This window comes from Polyodon spathula, chromosome 1 (genome assembly GCF_017654505.1).
Source record: "Polyodon spathula isolate WHYD16114869_AA chromosome 1, ASM1765450v1, whole genome shotgun sequence".
NCBI classification, from domain to species: Eukaryota; Metazoa; Chordata; class Actinopteri; order Acipenseriformes; family Polyodontidae; genus Polyodon; species Polyodon spathula.
The window spans coordinates 95,271,353-95,292,453 of NC_054534.1; the positions used below are offsets into that span (position 1 = coordinate 95,271,353).

Genomic DNA, 21,101 nt, shown 5'->3' on the forward strand with positions numbered 1-21,101 from the left:
ACCTGCTCCCTTGCAATATGTATAGTGATGTCACTTCACTTAAGGTTAAACAAGCTCATTCTCATTTACATAGTGGAGTAACTAGACTATGTAAACTGGGGGGGGGGGGGGGGGGGGGGGGGGGGGGGGGGGGGGGGGGCCAAAGAGTGGCAGAGTTAGTACTTTGTTTTTAGGGGGGGGAGGAATTATCACGAGTTCCTAAGAGGGCAATGAACCCGGGCCCAAGAACAGGGGGACCAAAAAAAAAACACAAAGTCGATTTGTTTTTTTAAAATAGATATGTATATCCTAGAGACAGCATATAGCACTTACGAATTTAAAAAAGTGATCTCTTCATTTTGAGACCGTCTCTGGTTAATATGTGCTTCGTCCGGGAGGGGGAAGGCAAGAGACGGAATTTAACACTTTTACACCTGAATGTAATATGTTAGACTGTTATGGTGATACTGTATTATTTATTCTCTTTTATATTAGTTTTATATACTTAAGACGTTAACCATTAATACAATAAAATCGTTCCATCTATGATCATCGTTTCTTTTGAACTAGCCCCCTTGTTGGAAAACATGGATCGAGAATTGATTAGGGGTTTGCTACGCATGTGGACTGGCAGAGCTATACTGGTGTTCTTTTCTGAAAAGAGACTAATATTGCAGATAGCAGACTGTTTGGTTCAAATTGCATGTACTGCTAACCATTGATAGAGACGCTGCGTCTACAAACTTGCCCAACAATGACTGCAAGCTAACGAGATAACAATGCTGTGGACTAGAAGGGAACAGGTTCTAAAGACTTCAGAGAGATCAAAAGAGATAATCCCACTGGCATCAAAGGGGGTCGCAAGGAGATAACAAAAGGCAGATGTATGGACCTTTTGTCTCCAGGAGTGTGAAGAATGCACTGAGTTCAGAAGTTGTCACACTAGACTACACACACAGACACACACACATTAACACTCACACAATAAATTAAATTACCTTGACCATTGGTTAAGTGTCAGAGAAAGGGGAGGTGGACCATCTATACAGAAGGGTATTTAATGTCATGCAAACATTGTAATGTTGAGTATTCTGCTTGTCCTGTACCTGGGACCAGACTCCCTACATATTTCAATAAACCTGGCAACTGATTGAAGAAAAGGACTCTGTGCATTTTCTTGAATCTACTTAATCACCATCATTTTTTTGTTAAGTTACTTCACCCCTGGTAAACTGGCCTTGTCAACAGTAAACAGTACACGCGTTTGCCACAGTCCTCCTTGTACGGGTTTGTTTACTATCCCACAGTCAACACAACTGTTTCCTGTGCTGAACACCACGCAGTTTAAACTGCAGCACCGCTACTTTTTTTTTTCAAAACTGACAAGCAGCAAATTAGGAGCTGGTAGTGACAGAAACGGGTTAACTACTTTACCATATAATGTTAAACCGTAAACTTGGTGACCATGGTATAGAAAAAAATCTATACACACGTCAGATGGCATGGTCAGAAAGACTTTCGCGGGAGATCTTACAAAAGAACTCCATGCAGACGGGACCATCATCCAAGCATTAAACTTGAAGTCACACACTTAACAACCAAACAACATCATATAAATTAATATTACTATATTATAAAAATGGCAGTTTTTTAGGCTATATCCTGTGAACTTCAGAGCAACACGTTGTTTTTATATAAGCAAATAATGGTGAGATAATATTAGCAGCATCATAAATAATGGATGGTCAGGTAAGGCTCAAAACCCGAAGATAACAAATGTTATAATAAAATTAAGAAACGTTTTTTCTACCTCTCGGGCTGTTTGGTGTGTAATCTAAACTCTCGATTTCTAATACTATCCACACAGCATGAAATACCACAGATCTTTCTGGACAAGTTTATGGTTCTTTAAAATTATTATTATTACCGCATTAGTAACAACGTGGTGTCTGAGCAACAGTACTTGAAACGAATACAATCATACAGTGAGCAGGCCCTCTACAGAGATTGCAATAACACGCCAAATTACTGTAAAGTAACAAATGTGCATACAATATTACTTTCAACTGACTATTCAATACTGAATATAAAGCTTACGCTCTTGTAAACAATCTTTTAAGGCGACCCTACAAAGCGTAAATGGAATCAAAAGTCAAGTTTACCAAACAGCTCAGAGATAACTAAATAAGTTTAGTTACTGTATATATTTTTCATTGGCGTTTCGTTTGATAATGAAAATTCATAAAAACTAACCTCAGTTAATACAGTCCAACCCGCACCCACCACAACTTGCTTCAAATATTGTAGTTCAATGTCGCCCTGACAGCAGCTGCATGGAGCGCCAAAAACGGAGGTGCATTATGATTGGCTGAAAATTTGTTGTATGCAGCCGATCAACAAATCACAATATGTTTTAGATAGCTGCTTATTCTAAAAAATATACATCAATTAGAAAACCGTCCAAAAAATCTGCCCCAAGAATTTCGACGGAAATTGCGTGAGATTTATTTTTTTTTTTTTTTTACTAATGCGTGTGAGCGTGAGAATAGGTCCAAATACGCAAGACTCACGCTCAATGCTGCCACGATAACTTTTTTTTTTTTTTTTTTTTTTTTTTAAACGGAGGTTAGATTGTCAGCTAAACTCACCCACTATGTCCATTGCGATCGACCAAAGGGGTGGCGCACTCGAACCAGCGCTACTTGCCGGCAGTCTGGGCATGTGGCTACATATTTCAACACATCAGTATGAAATGAAGACCTACCCAATAGAATCGAGCCAGTATCCGCTCCCTTGTCTTCGCAACTCCGAGGTGCCATGCAAAAGGGATATCATATCATATCAATAATCACTTCTGGATTATACGAAAGCATACATAAATGTCTTGGCATCACATATATGGAACCCCATATAAGACATCAGACCTTTTAGATATGTCTTCCCCATAAGAGACAAACTGAAATATGTCTGCAAGATAGGACTTAAACCATGAAAGAACAATGTTAGACAGCCCCACAGTGTATTTAAGGAGGTTAAGCAGAATGGACTGGTCTATATTGTCGAATGCGGCACTTAGATCTAAGAGAACTAATACTGAAGGATAGTCCAAGTCAGAGCTGAAGAGCGGGTCATAGTCCTAATATGATTCCAGACTGGAATTCCTCCATAACTCCGATTTGAGTGATAAATATTTTCTAGTTGGGTTACAAGTACTCTTTCTAAAATGTTGTCTAAAAAAAAAGTACTATAGTTAGTAAGGACGTGAGAATCCAGGTTATGTTTTTTTTTTTTTTTTTTTTTTTTTTTTTTTTAAGAACTGGTTTTAACACAGCTATCTTAAGTGCCAGTGGAACTGTGTCTGACAAAAGTAAGCTATTTACAATTTTCTTTAAATGTGGCTGCTAACGGTATTAAAAAATATCTTTTAAGAGTGTAGCAATTGGCTCAAGAGAACAAGTAGTGGTTCTCATCTGCTTAACTATTGTTTCCAATTTATCTACGGTAATTGGAGAGAATTCCTGCGCACACACACGTTTATACACTTGCAGCACTGACTTCCACTCTTCTGTGGGAGGGTCTCCCTCAATGTTTCTACAAACGTCATTTCCTCGATAGGCAAGGCAGCGTAGGTCTGGTGAGAGCGACAGCTGCTCGAATCTGAGTGGAGTTTACTATATATGGTCAAAGCAAAGCGAAGTGAGTGCAGCGCAGGCTTCCGGGTTTGTGAGATTAGCAAAGAGCAGAGCAGCCGGTAGCAGGGGGGTTTATTTATTCATTCATACAGCGATTCAAGAAGGCAATCAGAAGAGGTCTGGAAATATGCCGTACGAACTTAGTAAGTGACATTTTCCTCAATTTTGCGTGTTTGCTTAACGCTTTGAGATCAGCGATAATTGCACCCCAGCTAGAATGAAATCCTGGGAAGCAGTGAAAAACCTCGCCCTTTGCCTCGTTCACGTTCGTGTTTTGTATACGTATGTAAGGTGGTGTACGTGGTTAGTTAATTATAGTTTTATATATAATTAGTATTGTGTATGGGAGGTTTGTATTTTTCTGTACAGTTAGGAGAGAGTCGAACCCGAGTGTTACATTGAAAGAACGACAGTCCTCAGTCAATGCGGAAATAAAATTGTTATGGAAATACTGTACATTGAGTCGTTTATTTGGTCGATTTAAAAAATGTTGGGTTTTAATCATAATTAATAGTTGTTTGATAATGCATAATTATTTATTTGCAACTCTGGAGCAAGTTAGTGGGGTTTGCATTCAGTGCCTTCTTAGCTAAGGAATGTCAGTTCCCTGTCTAATGTCATCAGGCGTAAAAAAAATAAATAAATAAAAGAAGGCTACAGTATCCATATTAAATGCAAAGTAACACCGTACCCATAACTAAACTACCAAGTTCAAAAGGATGCTGAAGAATATTGGGACTTCAGTTTTGTTTACACGTTCTGACGTCTCCAGGTAATACTGTGCATTAATAATGGATGGTCACATTCACCACACTCTTGTATTGGGAATTGGTTTGTCATATTTTTAGCTTTGAAAATCATTTTGGCCCTGACTAGACATGCACAATTACATTATACCAATCATACATTGTTATAAGGATATATTATCAGTTTCAAGTTTATATAGTACTCAACCTTCCCCTGGTTTTGTCTCATATTGATGTGGCAGCTTAGGAGTCTTGAGAAGATTGGACTAAAGGTTGCAGGCTTGTAAGAACTACAGCAGTATTATATTAAAAATAGTTAGATTTAAGATTGTTTTTCAGTTGATCAAATGTCGAATTTGAACGTTCATTGAGAGTGCCATCACTATATATATTTGAATACCTTGTATCTCATTTCTCTAAAGTATGTTCTTATCCAGTGGTAGGCAGCCATATTCCTGTGGACATGGAAACAGTGGTGGAGCCTGTACATTCGTAACACCTTTCAGAGTTCTAGATGTACTGCTTTTCCAAATGTGATGAAACTTGCTTAAGGCATTCAGTTATGGATAGTTTGGGGTTATAAAGAGCTAGGGCATGTGTGATTGCCTTTAAATATGTCAGAAGTTTTACAAGAGAGCTCCTTACCTGATCATGATAAAACTTAAATATGAAATTTTACATGTGCATGCGGTGGGAGTAGCTAATAGTGATCTACGTTTTCAGACTACTGATATCTAGGCCTATATTTTGTCACTGATTTATATCTAGATAAAATCATGCCCACATGATCTTACCCCTGTTGGCAGTGATGTTTTATATATTCTTAAAAGCTCAATATGGCAGTCATTGCCGATCTGTTCAGTACATGCAGGCATGCCTTAATTTGGTTTGGGGGAAGAATCTTAACTTGTGTCCTTTTTCCTCCTACAGAAACAGTGTTTGCCAGCCTCCCACAGGTTGAACGGGGAGTTGCGAAAATCCTTGGAGGTGATCCGAAGGGAAACAACTTCCTTTACAGCAACGGGAAGTGTGTCATCATCCGAAACATTGAAGTAAGATTTGTTTTGTTTTTTGATTTGTGTATTTCTCTACATCTCTTTTAAAACATATGCCCAGTGAATGCAGTAACAGAAACAGTGCTGACTCCATACAGTACAGTGGAGTTTTCTCTATCTGGTTAAGCTGCTGTATACAAAGAATGTGGGTGTTTTCTCTGTCTGGTTAAGCTACTGTATACAAAGAATGTGGGTGTTTTCTCTGTCGGGTTAAGCTACTGTATACAAAGAATTTGGATTAAGGTGTTAACCGTTAAGGTGTGAAAATTAGTCCACCCACATTTTTGTATAGTGGAAGCAAATATTTTCTCCCTCATCTCATAGTAGGAGGAATAAATTAGTGTCTCAAATGCAGCAAAATTTCTCATTTCATATCGATGGCTGTTTGCAAAATCTGGACGACTTATCAAACCCAGGAAGTGTATAAACTTTTTTTTTAATGAGTTGTTTAGTAGACTTTGTCACTGTGTGTAGGTGGCTTTGTATTTGTGATATATTAGGAGTAATTAAAGGACGTTTTCACAATTTTGCAACCATGCCATGACTTTTTGATTATAAGCGTTGAAGCAGAAAGTAATATATTCAGTCTGTGTGACTGAGCGTGTTACCGCTGGGATTGCATCCATTTCACGGGTACGGTTTCAGCCTAGGTACACCCGTGGTAATGACCTATAGTTTAGTTTTTTGTTTATTTTATATTTCTTTATTTTAGAATCCAGCAATTGCAGATATCTACACTGAGCATGCTCACCAGGTTTCTGTTGCTAAGTATGCTCCCAGTGGATTCTACATTGCATCTGGAGGTATTATTATTATTATTATTATTACTGATGGAATTGTTATGGTATGGAATCCATTTATCATCCTGTGTTTATGAACAAATCCATTTAAATTGACACCACCTTTTATTTGTCCCACTTTCTGTGATCTGTCATTAAGAGGTTTTGTTCTTTCTAGTGTCAGTAATCTATCCTTCTATTATGACAGATGTCTCTGGGAAGCTGAGAATCTGGGACACCACTCAAAAGGAACACCTCCTTAAGTATGAATACCAGCCCTTTGCAGGAAAAATTAAGGACATTTCTTGGACAGAAGATAGCAAGAGAATAGCAGCAGTTGGAGAAGGGCGGGAGAAGTATGTAGTGCACTGTTAAATACATCTCTTGGTTTCTATCCCTGTTAAATATGAATTTACATGTCATTTGAATAACAAACACCTAGTCCTTGTAAACAAATTATTTCAGACCAATGAAAATTAGGTTGGCATATTTTCCATTAATGTTATTGGATTGATTACTACTTCTGTTGAAAGCTGAAATATTAGAAGACACAATGTCTGTTTTTGTGTAAGGAAAATTTATTTGGTGTCCCAGATCCTGATTTAACCCTAATGTTGTACTGCCTAATGCCTTAGTTAAGGTAATCCAATTAAAATTGACCCCATGGTCCTTTTTTGTTATAAATGCACATTCTATAATGTTTGTGATGTTTTGTTAAATGTTTGTGAAACCAGCCAAATAATAATAATGCAAAAATACCTCGGATGGAACATACTGCCTGATGCATTGCACATTTAGACAAGTCTGTGATAATTGCAATTATAAATTGGCTTTGGGAGGTTTGTACAATTAGCAATTTCTGACTCTTCTGACCCACAACGTTTTATTTATTTATTTATTTATTTATTTATACATACATGTATACTGCTTTGTAAAAGTCTTACACATTCAGGAGTTACAATATATATCGATGCTATGAGCATTAAAAATGTTAAAAACCGTACGTGACATGGTGTTCTGTCACAGGTTCGTTCTATGGTAGTATAACCCCCCCCCCCCCCCCCCCCCCCCCCCCCCCCCCCCCAAGATGTGCAAAAATGTCTACTTTTGCACAGCAGTGTGTGTATGTACGTGTGTGTATACCAGTAGGTGCAAAATCAAAAAGAAAAAGGTAATGTAGGTACACTAATTCACATTTATTATGATAAAAAAAAATGATAATAATCTTATGTCAGGATGTTTCAGACTACAAGTCCTTCAGCTGGATGGAAAAAGCAGTGAGGTTGCTTAAGCAGTCAAGTGTGATTTCTTTAGTGCTGCAAAATATTTTTAAGAATCAGTTGTGGATTATTTTAATGGGTATGATTAATTAGCCCCTTGGTAATTCATTGTATTGCATTAGTTACAGGGCCCTATTTAGCAACATGTGCATTAGGCATATAATTGCTCATAACAATACCTGTTTCTAGCTGTAACCAGGTTTCTTTAGCCCCCCCCCCCCCCCCCCCCCCCCCCATGATAACTAGAATGAATGTTAGAGGTCAAAGTTTTTGAAGACAGTCATAGTATAATCATCCCGCTGCCTACTAAGGCAATTGAAAGAGAATCTTCAATAGTAAATACTTTAAGCCTTTGGGCTGGCAGAGTTTTTTTTGGTACGATTTTAGGCAGCTTCAACTATGCTGTATCGAGCATTCCTTTAATGGACATGTAGACTATACACTTGCTTACATCCTTGGGTCATTTTGAAGAACCTTCAAAAATAGAAATGACTGCTGCATTTATTTTTATCATTGGCTTCTGTAGACCATTACAGTGCACTATGTCATGGCTTTTTACTGTACTCCTCCCTGGGACTTCATTTAGTTTGTTTGAATGTTTGTAGGTTTGGAGCAGTGTTCCTGTGGGACACTGGCTCGTCGGTTGGCGAGATCACTGGTCACAGCAAGGTCATTAACAGTGTGGATGTAAAACAGACACGACCCTACCGCATTGTAACCGGCAGCGATGATAACTGTGGAGCATTCTTTGAGGGACCGCCATTTAAATTTAAGTTTACAATGATGGTGAGTAACATTTTCACAGTTGCATTTATATTCGTATTGTGTAATTTTGCATTTAACCTTCAAACCTTTTTAATAGCCCTTAGGTAGCAGCGTCACCCAATATTTAATTGCAACCTGTGATTCATAGGAATTATGATAGGAATATTAAGAAGGTAAGAAAAGACCTGCTGCTTCTGTTGCTTCTGGAGGAAGCAACAGTAAATAGTGGAGTGTTCCACATTTCTGCAGGTACTTTAGGCTAAGATGGTAACATCAGTAAATTTCGAAGCCTACATATTTACACTTTCCTGGGACTGACAGAGCTTTGTTGTACACATTTGGTGTATGTAGTTTACTGCAGTACAGTAGTCCCTTGCTAATACAGATTCTATTATGCCATACACTTGAATATGCTGGACACAACATATGTCCCTTAGTAAAATCCAATTAAGTGTGACGCTAGGTCACTGAATTGCATGCTCCAAAGACAAACGCTGAAAAAAATAAACAAATATCTGTTACATTGACACCCAAGACGGGACGGAAATACATGGAAGAGATAAAATGTAGCTATTAAATCACTGGAATTAAGTATGTGATTAAAAGAGGCCATATAAACTCCTACTCTGCAGAGAAAACAAAAGTAGCAGATAGGCTGTGTGTTAGCTTCAGCTACGTGCACACTGTAAAATGCTCTGTGTACATTTAAAACGTATGTATTGCTGTAAAGTGTTTGTAGTACATGTAAGGTAGTGTATAGTATCATGGCGTCTCAGTGCGGCACCATGGTCTATTTTGTGTTAATCTTGTACTAAGTAGGCTATGGTAAAAAAAAAAAAAAAAAAAAAAAAAAAAAAAAAAGAATGCGCATATATCATTTACTTTCAGTTTAAAAGTCTTATTTTTCACATTGTACAGTAATGTGTACAATGCAGCAGCGTGATTTATTTTGTTACCAGTAGGCTATAGGCTAAGCTGTGAGTGTGCTAGGTAGTCATTTGATTTTACTAGTACTGTATAGGCCTTCTGTATAGATTTATATTTTTGCATAGTGTAATGTGTACAGAGAACAATGTTATTCCAGCACAATGATTTGGATGTTTAAAATAAATTGAGCACTGTAAATATGTGTACATTTTTACTTAATTTTTTATATAAACCGGATACCTCGTTATTTTGGACAAGCTGTCTTTCTCCCAACATATCCAATTTAGCGAAGGACTGCTGTGTGTTACATGTCACTGTCTTGAACACACACACATTGCAGGCTTGGTCCCAATTTGTGTTTGAAAACAAAGGTCAACATATCCACAATTTGGTTGCACAGGTCCCACGTGCATCATGTAATGTCACATAGATCCTTCTGCTTTCCCTTGGTTGTTCCTGAACATTTGCACACAATGTATATCTAGTGTGCCACATGTCATGTGACCATACTAATTTGCATAGATTTTCAATTTTTACTTGTGTTTTTTAATACTTTGGCCAGTGAGTGTAACATTATAGAACTGTATTTTTAGAAGATTTTGCGCTGGATTTGAATGTACCATTTTATTTGGTTTTTAAGCATTACAGGTTGCACAATGTTATGCTACAGTTAAAGTATATTAAGGGAAAACATACCAAAGAAACTTAATATACTTAGTTTTTAAAAAAAAAAAAAAAAAAAAAAGTGTGCTTCTGTGAATAATTTTATTTATTTATTTTGAAAGCATTGAAGAATCTCAAAATATGTTTCACTGTAAGCCCAAGCACGTTGTCGGAATTTCAGTTTTATAACAAACATTTAGGAGTGCTGTATCACGCAAAGCGAAGTGCTAAATCCCCATAATGCTGCTGTAAATCATGGCCTTCTGCACCCACTATGAAAATTGCATTTGGCCATCATGAATCCATTACAATTTATGTCAAAATGCACTCGGAGAAGAGCATGGTATTGGCCATGATCTGGATACTAAGCAGCAACAGACATTGTGATGTAAGGATTCTGCCTTGCACTTGCTGACCCTCCAAAAACTTTACACCTCTAACAAGGTGCAAACCATTATAGAAGCGAGTAATTAAGAACTGTATAAAAGCACACACCTGTCATTGGCATAAGGATGGCTTCTGCGGTACACTTCCTTATGCAGCAACACTTGGTTCTTGTTAAGGAGAGACAGGAACACATTTGGAGAAGGGCAAGACAAACAAGACCTGCATATTCAATCTCAGGTTCGCTTTGTTTGGGATGCTGGAGGATACAGTACTAAAGCGTTATCACTCTGCGGGTTATCCTTGACCTCCTAGCTGAATTGAGGGATGAGCTAGACTCCAGCGTTAATTTAGGGACTGCTATCCCTGCACATGTGATAATGCTATGTTCTCTGCACTACTTCGTCTCTGTTTCCTTTCAGATCACAGTTCGAATGTCTGGAGGGAAAGCACAATCCACCTTTTCCAGAGTGTTAGGCACGTTTATGGATGTCATGCTAAAAACAGCAGGCCAATACATATAATAGCCTAAGGATACTAGCATAACTGATGTTGGCTGAGGCTTTTCCAAACAAATCCGTTTCATGCTGAGTGATCTCAGCCATAAGGACTCTCAGCTCCTTATCAAAAAAACTTTTCTTTTATGTGTGCCAAGAGGACTTTGCTGCCCGTTCTCTGACTTTTCGTGCTCCACAAATGTCATACAGCGACTACTGGTCCCTGTACTCCTAACTCTGCAAGTGCAGCCACTAAATAGATAAATTGAGACCCTCTGTCATAATTGTGGTTCATTATTTGTGCGTGTTGAGTAATTTGCATTGCTCTTAAGCTTCCATAGGGCGCAGGCAAAATAGTTGCCTGGCTGCAATGCAATTTGAATTTTCCACCCACAATTATTTGCACTGTGCCTATACTTACATCTACCCCTGTAATGCAATGTTCCACATAGGGATCAGACACTTAGACTGATATTTCCTTTCATGATTGTGGTGCATGTTAAAAGGAAATTTGTAACCAGCACATAGGTGCTGAGTGATGCACATAACCCTTCATAAAGTTAATGGGTTACAGTTAACAAGTATCCAGTTTCTCTTTTGCTATTTTAAACTGGAAAGAGAATGCTATAATGAATTCACTAGTGCATTATTTATTAAAGAGCTTTCCATTTTACTTGTACTTGTTCCCTACAGCTGAGAGAATCAATTGCCTTTTCTTACTTCAATATTTGTGATGATTTTGTACAAGTACCATATCTGTAATTTTTCAGTTATTTTCTCATAGAACAGAATTTCTGAATAGTCATTTACAAGAAATAATTGTGTGTGTGTGTGTGTGTGTGTGTGTGTGTGTGTGTGTTTTTTTTTTTTTTTTTTTTTTTTTCCCTCTAGGACCACAGCCGGTTTGTCAACTGCGTGAGATTTTCACCTGATGGGAACAGATTTGCTTCAGCTAGTGCAGATGGCCAGGTAACCCTTCTAGTTTATATTATTGTTGATCAATAGAATCATACCATTATCCTATTTCCTTGAGGAATTGTTTCAAAACTCAACATTTCATTATTTTATTCATACTCACTTTACACAGTGAGGTGTTTAATTAGCATTTATTAACCCTTTGCAGTCCATTTGTTCAGCGCTTGTCATGTCCAGTTTCTTTTCACACGCGCTGTTTATTTTACACGCGCTGTTTATTTTTATTTTTTTCAGCATAAAACAGGTTTAAAATGCATTGCATGGCAAAACGACATCAGTACTGCATCTCCAGCCAAGCCCCACCCCTTTTTAGCTGTATTTTTCACATACCTCCTTATAGACATGCGTACTGATAAATCCTCTCCTGATCACCAAACTTTTCAATAATGCGATCCAAGTCATTATTTTATTACTGTAACATCTCAAAAAGCTCTGCACGTGTCTGATATTCTTTGAGCTGGGTCAAAGACATCGGACTGGAAAGGGTAAATCGTAATGTTGGACCTGGTCCGACATAGAACCACAAAGGGTTAACTTTTTTAAATCTATTCATGCGAGTCGCACTGTTCAAAAATTACACCTTGCTGATTAGCTCATATGAAGTTTGACATGCAGCGCTTGAACAGCATAGTTTGTGGAATAACCATAGTATGCAGGGGATGGTCATGAAGCATGCTTCATTGAATTGTCAGCTGATTTATAGTCTGTAAATAAGATGTTTCCAGAGATTTGTTACTTATTTTTAAAGGGAAACATACTGTATACCCATATGCACTATTTAAGACGTTGTTTTCATAAGCTTGCAAGTTTCATAAGGTATGCAACTGTCTATGTTTTTACAGTTAACATTGTGCTCTTTTTAAATAGATCTTTATCTATGATGGAAAAAATGGAGAGAAGATCTCTGCTCTTGGCGGTGGAAAGGCCCATGATGGCGGTATATATGCTGTAAGTATCTGTACAACAGGCTAACACAAGTTCTATATAAATATATTTTCCTTAGAAATTGGTTACCTTAATTTGTTGTAATTGTAATTGCATTCAGTAATACACTTTTCTAGCTTGTATTTAATAATAAATTTAAAAATGCTCTGGCCCTAGGACACTTTTTTGTTGGACGCATATATAAGCCACAATTTAATTTCTAAATGAAGTAACTGTTTTGGATACATATTTTAATTTGTGTGTTGTCTCCCAGGTTAGCTGGAGTCCTGACAGCACTCGGCTGCTTTCTGCTTCTGGAGACAAAACGGCCAAGATCTGGGACGTTGCTAATAACTCTGTAGTGACCACTTTTAATATGGGATCAGATGTTTTGGATCAGCAGTTGGGCTGCCTGTGGCAGAAGGACCACTTGCTGACCATTTCTCTGTCTGGCTACATCAACTACCTTGACAAAAACAATCCAAACAGGCCTTTGCGCATAATCAAGGTAATTTACAAATCACAGACAATATATGCATTCAGTTGTGCATTTTTGTACTTGTAGAATATGACTGGAATTAGGCAATGATGGATTCTTTATGCAAGAGTGTAGGAAAACTGATGCTACCAGTTGGCAAATAAATGGGAGACAAGTTACAGAATTTCGGGGTGCATACCGACACTTGCATGAGTCCAACTTTGGAAATAAAGGTGTGTGTTGTTGTAAATAAATATATATTTAAATATTTTAGAGGGGGAGCCTTAAGCAACTATTTCTAGATGTAAACCACATTCCATCTTTCTCTGAGTTATTTAACCCTTTGCAGTCCATTTATTCGTCGTTTGTCAGGCACGTCGGGTCCAATTTATTTTCAGAAGTACTGTTTATTTTACATGCGCTGTTTTTAAAATATATATATTTTTTAGAGTAAAACAGGTTTTAAAAATGTACTGCATCTCCAGCCAAGCCCCACCCCTTGTTCGCTGTATTTTTCACATACCTCTTTATAGACGTGCATACTGATAAATCCTCTCCTTTGATGATTATGTCAGACATAGAACCGCAAAGGGTTAAGTGAGTTGCACTTTAGCCCTGTAAGCATTTGTTTGATACTAGCGTGAATAGAAATGTAGTTAGAATACAGGTAGTTGCAGGAAATTATTTTCTTCTAATCCATGAAAGTTAGATCCATTTCACGTGTAAATGAAGGTGGTAAAATGGTTAGCTTCAGGAAATGAGCCCTTCTAAACAGTTTCTGAAGTAGTAGGCATTACGTAATTTTTGGAAAAGCTGTCCTCTGGTTGTGGAATTAGCACCAGTTCAAGATTTTATAGAGGGTTGTTTATTGGTGCCTATTTATTTATTTATTTATCTATTACCCCGAGGAGGATATTAAGTTATTTGGGTCTGGTGCTAAATTATTAGCAAGCTATACATGCAAAAGGCAAAACTACGGAAAAAAAAATACTAATTATAAAGCTGATTGTTTGTGCTTTGTAATATTTAATAACTGTATGTGCCCTATATTGAGTTCAGTTCTGGCCACCTTGCTATAAAAAAGATATTGCTGCTCTAGAAAGAAGAGCGACCAGAATTATTCCAGGTTTAAAAGGCATGTCATATGCAGACAGGCTAAAATAATTGAATCTGTTCAGTCTTGAACAAAGAAGACTATGCGGCGACCTAATTCAAGCATTCAAAATTCTAAAAGGTATTGACAGTGTCGACCCAAGGGACTTTTTCGACCTGAAAAAAGAAACAAGGACCAGGGGTCACAAATGGAGATTAGACGAAACACACACAATTGTGAGGGTCTGGAATCAACTCCCCAGTAATGTTGTTGAAGCTGACACCCTGGGATCCTTCAAGAAGCTGTTTGATGAGATTCTGGGATCAATAAGCTACTAACAACCAAACGAGCAAGATGGGCCGAATGGCCTCCTCTCATCTGTAAACTTTCTTATGTTCTTATATCATAGTGACCCACATTCGTGTTGTCAGCAGAAAAAAAAAAAAACATTTACAGGTCATGTGTTCCAAATACCAGAACCAAAAGCTTTGAATAATGTCCTTTTAATGTGAGTGACTGTGGTGTTAACACACTTGTGATGCTTTTACATGGGAGCAGTTTGGGTTTCTTAAAACGTATCCATGTTAAGAGGAGCCATTTAACAAATAATCCACTTATTTTAAAACAATTATAAATATGTTACTACTATGGGGCCTGTGCAAGTAATGAAGACCCTGCTATAGACATTTCCCAGCATCAAAATACACAAACTTGTTATTAATATGCAGACCATGTTTAAAGTTATATTTCCCATGATTTAGACAACAGTGACACAACAAGTCACAGTGACACAACAAAATATTGTTCATTTATTGAGTGTATTAGAATCCGTCAGATTTTGTTAGAAAAATGTATATTTTAAAAATCTACTTTAATATAAATACAGCAAGCCATACTGTCCCGTTAAAGATCCTGATGGTGAATCTGAATGGGATGGGTCCTCTGCAAGATCGTCTATTCAACACTTTTTTTTTTTAATTTTCCTTTCCCTTTTTGTAGGGCCACAGCAAATCCATCCAGTGTCTTACTGTGCATAAAAATGATGGACGATCATACATCTACTCTGGAAGTCATGACGGTCATATCAATATCCTTTTTCCCTGGTTCTTGCAGACACTTTGCTGATCTTGCCTGTGTTATATGTCTATGGTAAAGACAATCTGGCAACTACAGCTGGAGTACCTCAGATTCTTTCAATAGGAGCAAATCGGGACTTAAATGTGGCCCTAATTGTGAGGGGGCCTTTATACTGAGATAATATTACAATTTTGGTTTGTAATCTTCTGTTTTGAACCATTTACAGGAAAATAACAGCCTTTTATTATTGCATCATTATCTTGTATTAGCAGCCTTCCTCAATCTATACTTTTTTATGTGTGACCATAAAATATAAATAAGTTACAAAAGTTTTGGTAGTTAATTTTGCAAGGGCTTTTTTTATTCTGCCGTGTGAATTTACGTTTCCCTTAACTGTAGTCTCACATTACTGGGATGCTGTAACTGGAGAGAATGGTAGCTTTAGTGGAAAGGGCCACAGCAACCTGGTGTCCAGGATGGCTATAGATGAATCAAACCAGCTGGTCAGTTGCAGTATGGATGATACAGTTCGTTTCACCAGTGTGACCAAGAAAGAATACAGGTTAGTCACTGATTTTTATACAAAACTGTATTTGTGTTATGTATATTATAAATGTTCGTAAAAAGAATAATTGTTTTGTAATGATGGATAGTTTTTAATTGAGTAAGGGCGGTTTTGCAAGAATTAAGGACCTTATCCTGGGTTTGTAAAGGCAAAAATCTATTGGTGATTTACTTTCTCAGATGCCCTGATTTGCTCTATTGACCTGGAGCTGCTATCTTTGCTATTGTGATTCCTATTTTTTGTTTGGTCACAAAAAAAACGTAATGACTGATATTCTCTGTCATGTTTGATCACAGGTATTTTTTTTTTTTTTTCTTTTTTTTCAGATAGTGACTTCATAATTGCAAGCTTTATGAATCATCCATGCTAAATGTAGCATGGATAATTCATGAGGTATATGTTGGTACACAGTATCCCATTGGCTACTAATTTTAGAAGCTCAGGATATGTGCTAGCTCTTGTTGCATATAAACTTGTGATAAATCTCAATGTGTTTGAGCATTTAGATACCTGTCATCCTCTGTTCAGTCCCTGTGTCTATTTAAACTAGGTTTTTAGGTGCTGGAACCTAAAATGCATTTAAATGGAGCCTTTGTGGAACCTGCTGGTGTGGTTTATATTGTATTAAACAGTGTTTTTGTTAATCTTTGGAAACACCATAGTATGACCAACTTATCCCTTTACATCAAGGGTAGGAAACCTTGGCTATTCCTATCCATCCCACTGCAGGACTTTGTTCCAACCAGACATGTAATTACTTAATTGACCTCCAACAGGGTCAATTCAATAATTAAGGGTCTGGTTGGAACAAAGTCCTGCAGTGGGATGGATTGGAATAGCCAAGGTTTCCTACCCCTGATGTAAAGGGATCTCTTGCCTCCAAAAAGTGAATGTAGAAATTTAGTGACACATTCTTCCAACTCACCTTTCACTTAAGGTCAAGAAAATACCATTTATTGAAGAAAAAAGGGGTTGAGGAGGTTATCTGATGTAGTTCAAGGGGGGCTAACTTTTATTTATTTTTAAACCGGTTCCACCGAGATAAATATATGGTTGCAGGTATGCATTGTCAAGTTGTTTCATGTTTCAGAAACAAATACATGCGTTTGAACAATATTCTCCTAATTTAAGCCCCTTACTCCCAATGTCCAATGTTCTAAGCTTTACAAAATAAATTAACATTAATAACTAAACCCCCCCCCCCCCCCCCCCCCCCAAACCCCCCCCCCCCCCCCCCCCCAGTGCTTCAGACCTTGTTAAAATGGATGTCCAGCCCAAGTGTATTGCAGTGGGACCAGGAGGTTATGCAGTGGCTGTTTGCATTGAGCAGGTAAATCAAAGGACATTATATAAATTTATTTAGTGGACATAAAACATAATTGCAAATAGAGGTATTACGTGCTTAGTTACATGATTTTTAGACCCACCTTAGCATGCAATCTGTAATAAATCAGCAATATGTGTTAAAGCTCAGGTTTTACTAATCTTAAGCACCCATTGGGGGGAATAAAAAACCTTGAAGGTCTCAAAATAGTACACAGCAGTGGTTTTAATTCCTGAAATTGTATGGCAGCATTCCTTTTAGTATGTTTTAGTCTTTCTAAATTTGTCAGACATGTCTAGTTCTGCTCTCCATCTTTTGAGGTGTTTTGCATGTTTCCCTAGCTTGTGCTGCTGAAGGATAAGAAGAGAGGTTTTGGAATGGATAACCTTGGTTATAAGCCAGAAGTGGCAGCTATTCACCCAGGAGGCACGACCGTAGCAGTGGGAGGATCGGTAAGAATGTATTTCTTAAGGAAACCCCTTGGTGTTTGAAGTGTCAACTGATAAAACAGACTGTGTATAACTGGAGCCTAGCTGCTCCTTGTTACTAATGACTCTACAAATGGTTTCTTCAAGCTTTTTACTGTTTCTGTTAAGAGATGCACCTCCTGTCATAAATTATTTATTTAGTTGTCTTTGGTTTTATATGTGTTTTACATGCAAAAGCACCCCAGAATACATGCAAAGAAAATTTAAAAAACTAAGTAGTCTAAGTGTACAAATAAAATCAATTATGTAATAAATGCTGTTTTGAATTATCACTACTGACAATACAGCTTGCTTGCATATTGGTGCTGGCGGGGCTAATATTATTTCTTTTTCACTGTTAGGATGGCAAAGTCCACTTGTACTCCATTCAAGGAAACACCCTGAAGGATGATGGAAAGACCTTGGAGGTTAAGGGGCCTGTGACTGACCTTGCTTATTCCCATGATGGTGCCTACCTTGCTGTCTGTGATGCAAACAAAGCTGTTACTGTCTTCACAGTGGCTGATGGATATGAAGTAAGTTGTGAGATGATGTTGTTAACCAGACTATACAGTCTTACAATGTTAGGATCATTTTAAAAAGGTGTATGGAACCACTCCTAAAATATTATAGAAGTACAAAACAATAATGAAGTCGGTAAATCTACAAGATTTAAACTTGTCAGTTATCTATTGTTTTAAGGATTATTCACTTCTTTAAGATCCCAAAAAAGACACGATACCGCTTCTGCCCCATCTCCTAGTATTTACATTTACAGTTTAACATGGTACATGCAGTGTACTTTGTGATCCTAATGGGTTTTTGGGGAGTGCATGTGATGTGGAGGAAACCGGCAGGTGAGCTGTTTACCTCATGCCCCTTGCGGTGATAACATGTTTTGAAGTTTCCTGAAGTGCTCATTTTAATTACTTTAATTTTTCTCTGTGGTTGATGACCTAAACAAATAGTTTAGTCTCATGTTTTTAAAGCTTGTTTAAAGGACTTCACAACCATCCACATGAATTGTATTTTGTGCAGTTCTGGTCACCTCGCTATAAAAAAGATATTGCTGCTCTAGAAAGAGTGCAAAGAAGAGCGACCAGAATTATTCCGGGCTTAAAAGGCATGTTATATGCAGACAGGCTAAAAGAATTGAATCTGTTCAGTCTTGAACAAAGAAGACTACGTGGCGACCTAATTCAAGCATTCAAAATTCTAAAAGGTATTGACAGTGTCGACGCAAGGGACTTTTTCAGCTGAAAAAAGAAACAAGGACCAGGGGTCACAAATGGAGTTTAGAAAAAGGGGCATTCAGAACAGAAAATAGGAGACACTTTTTTACACAGAGAATTGTGAGGGTCTGGAATCAACTCCCCAGTAATGTTGTTGAAGCTGACACCCTGGGATCCTTCAAGAAGCTGCTTGATGAGATTTTGGGATCAATAAGCTTAACTAACAACCAAACGAGCAAGATGGGCCGAATGGCCTCCTCTCGTTTGTAAACTTTCTTATGTTCTTATGTTCTTATGTGGTTTTTATTGAGATTTTCTTCAAATAGATTTTGTTTTTTTTTTCTTTTCTGCAGGAGAAAAGTGTCTTCTATGGCCACCATGCTAAAGTGGTCTGCATTGCTTGGTCTCCAGACAATGAGCATTTTGCCAGTGGAGGCATGGACATGATGGTCTATATCTGGACTGTAAACGATTCAGACACAAGAATCAAGATGCCAGGTATGTCACCTTTCAGTAGTGTTATTGTTGGGGCAAAATGCTTTGTTTCTGTTCGAATTAAAAAAAATAAAAATAAAAAAAATTACAATCCTATTGCTGAATTGTGACACTTCCATAGCAGTAAAAACCATGAAAGATTCATTTTTAAGTTGCTTTCCAATTCTCATCCCATCTTCAGCAGTGAACTTTTGACTTCTACGAATGTGTTGGAAATAATTTTTGACCTGGTTGCTGCATAAGTCCAATGCAAATAATATTTCCATATGCCTTTCAGAATGCAGAATGTAACACAACAGAATCTGATGACAACCTTTTCAAGCAGTCCGAGCTTAAAGAAAATGACTGTAGTAATCAAGCTGAGAATAACCAGTCACGTGAAACTATTCTGATTGTTTCTGCGTGATGCAGTGTTAACCTATATAGAATGCACAGTACACCCTCGCTATAACGAACCTGTCTGGGTCCAAGCCTATTGTTTGTTATATCGAGGGGTTTGTTATAGCGAAAGGACAATCAAAATGAACGATAAACTGTTGGAGTAAGTTTAATGAGATGATATTGTGAGTACAAGTAGAATTACACGTACCTGTTCGTCTCATGTATGCAGTATTCTGTCTTTGCTTTATCCAATTCATTAAAGAATTAAAACGCAGTACAACAATACATTTCAAAGTGCACCAAATCTTAATTCCAAACCGGAGTTTATATTCCAAATCAACCTGACATAAAAAGTTAATTGGATCCTCGTGATTTTTTCGTTTTTTTTCTTTAATCAGTTTTGCTTTGCCACATGGTTGCTGAACAAGCCAGGTGCTTTTTGACACCCTATATTGACATGAGTGCCTGTGTTACTTTTTTTTTTTTTTTTTTTTCAAAATGATAGTTTCCAGCTTTGTTGCAACATTAAAATGATTGTAGTTTTGGGTGGAGTTACACAGCATGCACTTCTTAGTAAGACAGAAGAGTAGACTTCACTGCAGAGGTGGCATCCTGTCCATACAGATAGTGTTTTGTTTGATATTATTTTCTTTGGTGTCCAGTGGCCAGGTTTGTTGTAATAAATGGCATTCTAGCGAGGGTGTACTGTATTTACTTTTTATTTTTTTTAAATAATGGAAGGATACAAATAATCACCAGACCTGAACTTCATATACAATCATTTCTGTTTTGTTTGTTTCTGTAGATGCCCACAGGATGCATCACGTCAGCAGCCTGGCCTGGTTAGATGAGCACACTCTTATCACAACATCTCACGACTCTTCTGTCAAGCAGTGGACTGTTACATACAAATAAGCAAGGGGCACACAGATCTTTAGGGACTGGAACTACTGTTGCAGATAGGATTTCTTTCACTATTTCTTTATTGGACACCGAGTTCTATATCATAGCTCTGAGTCATTACAGGGAAGTCATATCAAAATATGCTGTATCTTGAAAGCTTTAGTCAGTAAATATTTGCACGAAAAAGCACTTAACATATTCTCTGGAGCTTCTAAACATCTATGCTCAACATTCCAGAGGCAACAGCCTTATCTCAGTTAATTTTTAAAGACTCAGATCCATTTGTTCATGTCTTTTCTAGCAGAGATGTTTGTAACATTGTATGGAATGGGATTAATGTTTGCCTCATTGTGTGACTACAGAATATTTCTGTACCATTCACATATTGCAAATTAAAGTATTTGATCAAAAATGCTATGT

At 37.5% G+C, this 21,101-nt stretch overlaps 1 protein-coding gene across 1 annotated transcript; it reads left to right on the forward strand.

Annotated features, from left to right (window-relative positions):
* The first annotated feature begins 3,611 nt into the window (after positions 1-3,611).
* LOC121324654 (WD repeat-containing protein 1) lies at positions 3,612-21,093 on the forward strand. The gene is made up of 15 exons (XM_041266762.1): positions 3,612-3,814; positions 5,348-5,469; positions 6,185-6,275; positions 6,460-6,607; positions 8,137-8,317; positions 11,659-11,736; positions 12,610-12,690; positions 12,941-13,174; positions 15,237-15,324; positions 15,720-15,876; positions 17,122-17,209; positions 17,545-17,655; positions 18,033-18,206; positions 19,256-19,400; positions 20,584-21,093. Exons 1-15 carry the CDS (start codon positions 3,799-3,801, stop codon positions 20,691-20,693), a joined length of 1,824 nt encoding a protein of 607 aa, XP_041122696.1. The 5' UTR covers positions 3,612-3,798; the 3' UTR covers positions 20,694-21,093.
* Positions 21,094-21,101: the final 8 nt, after the last annotated feature.